This window comes from Kickxella alabastrina, assembly GCF_025024165.1.
Source record: "Kickxella alabastrina strain RSA 675 chromosome Unknown BX661scaffold_130, whole genome shotgun sequence".
Classification (NCBI taxonomy): Eukaryota; Fungi; Kickxellomycota; class Kickxellomycetes; order Kickxellales; family Kickxellaceae; genus Kickxella; species Kickxella alabastrina.
Window position 1 is genome coordinate 12,676 of NW_026251601.1, and position 1,333 is coordinate 14,008.

The 1,333-nt window shown below is 49.0% G+C and overlaps 1 protein-coding gene across 1 annotated transcript; it reads right to left on the minus strand.

Moving 5' to 3' along the window:
- Nucleotides 1-206: 206 nt before the first annotated feature.
- On the minus strand, nucleotides 207-751 carry BX661DRAFT_191704 (microsomal signal peptidase 12 kDa subunit-domain-containing protein). Its single transcript, XM_051537686.1, has one exon. The coding sequence runs from the start codon at nucleotides 648-650 to the stop codon at nucleotides 294-296; it is 357 nt and encodes a 118-aa protein (XP_051388401.1). The 5' UTR covers nucleotides 651-751; the 3' UTR covers nucleotides 207-293.
- Between the last annotated feature and the right edge of the window lie 582 nt (nucleotides 752-1,333).

Here is a 1,333-nt window from a genome sequence, read left to right on the forward strand (position 1 = left end):
CGCTTTCATTTGCCCTGTTTTGCAAAACAAACAACAAAATTTACAAGTGTTTCAAAAATACACTCAATCCAATCAAATCAATCGGCGGAAAACCTGACGCAGCACTTATGGTCTGGTCACAGCTGACCTTGGTCTTGGTCTTGGTCTTGGTCATGGTCATGGTCATGGTCTGCTCAAAGCCAAAAATGCAAAGAGAAGATTTCAAGTATTTTTCAACAATGATAATATTAATTAAAGCGCCACTTTGACCAACACAAGAATGAAAAAAAGATAAATCAACTCAGTTATCCCTCCTAATTGTCCATTTCATCGTCTGACACGTCCTCGACGAGCGTCTTGCGTGACGTCGGCTGATTGGGACTATCGACAAGCGCTGGCGCTGTATTATTTCCAGCAACAGCCTGCTTGCGCGGCAGCCACTTGACCGGATTCCGCTTGTAGAACGGCCATGCCGGCAGCACAACAATGTATGTCAGTGCGACGCCCGCCACGTATGTGTAGAAGCACAGGCTGAGCGCGTGCTGCGAGTACCCGATTATCACTGCTGCGAGAGCAGAGCCGACGATGAGGAACGTGGCCAATTTGCTCACCAACTCCTGACCCTTAAAGTCTATCCTGCCGCTTTCGTACATTGACGTGAGAAGGGCCATGCTTGCTGTGAAATGTTTAAATGTAAGAGTAGAATCGGGGAGGCCAAAAATAAAAAATGAAGAACGCAAATGAGTGTCGGAATGCTGATTGGAGCTGAGAGGAATAGAAGAAGAAAACAAAAATTAAGAAAGGCCTTCTCCCCTCCTCTCTCTTCATGCACCCTTTTCAACATAAGCAGTAAATTGTTTTTTCTTTTCCTTCTTCTTTTTTGTTGGCCACCAGCGATTGATTGGAAAGCGGCTGCAAAGCCAAAGTGGCGGGAGATAAAATTGAGAGCCACTCTTTTGTTCTAAGAAATTAACATTATTAACCATTTTATTACTGCGAAATATGAGCGGGCTGGTCGGTCGGTCGGTCGGTTGGTCGGTTGGTCCGTCGGTCCGCCCACCCCGCTCAGCTTGTCTATCCACGGGGGCCAAACCTTTCGTTTTCATTCGGATGCGCCCGGCAGGTCCTGGCCCAGACCGCTGAACAGCTCAAAGATGGACTCGGGGCTCTTCTGAAAGTTGTTCTCGACAATGTTCATCAGGTACCAGTCGTCGCTGATGCCCTTGATCAGCGTGGCGGGCGTGCTGTCGCGGTCATACACGTTGGCCCAGGCGTTCCAGAAGTCGAAAGCCTCGTCCTTCCAGGCGAGGAAGCTGACGCGCTCGACGATGGTCGGCTGCAGGATCTCCTTGCC

Bases quoted from the DNA above. Each gene is read 5' to 3' on its own strand.
- BX661DRAFT_191704 (XM_051537686.1), bottom strand. From the start codon at position 650: ATGGCCCTTCTCACGTCAATGTACGAAAGCGGCAGGATAGACTTTAAG.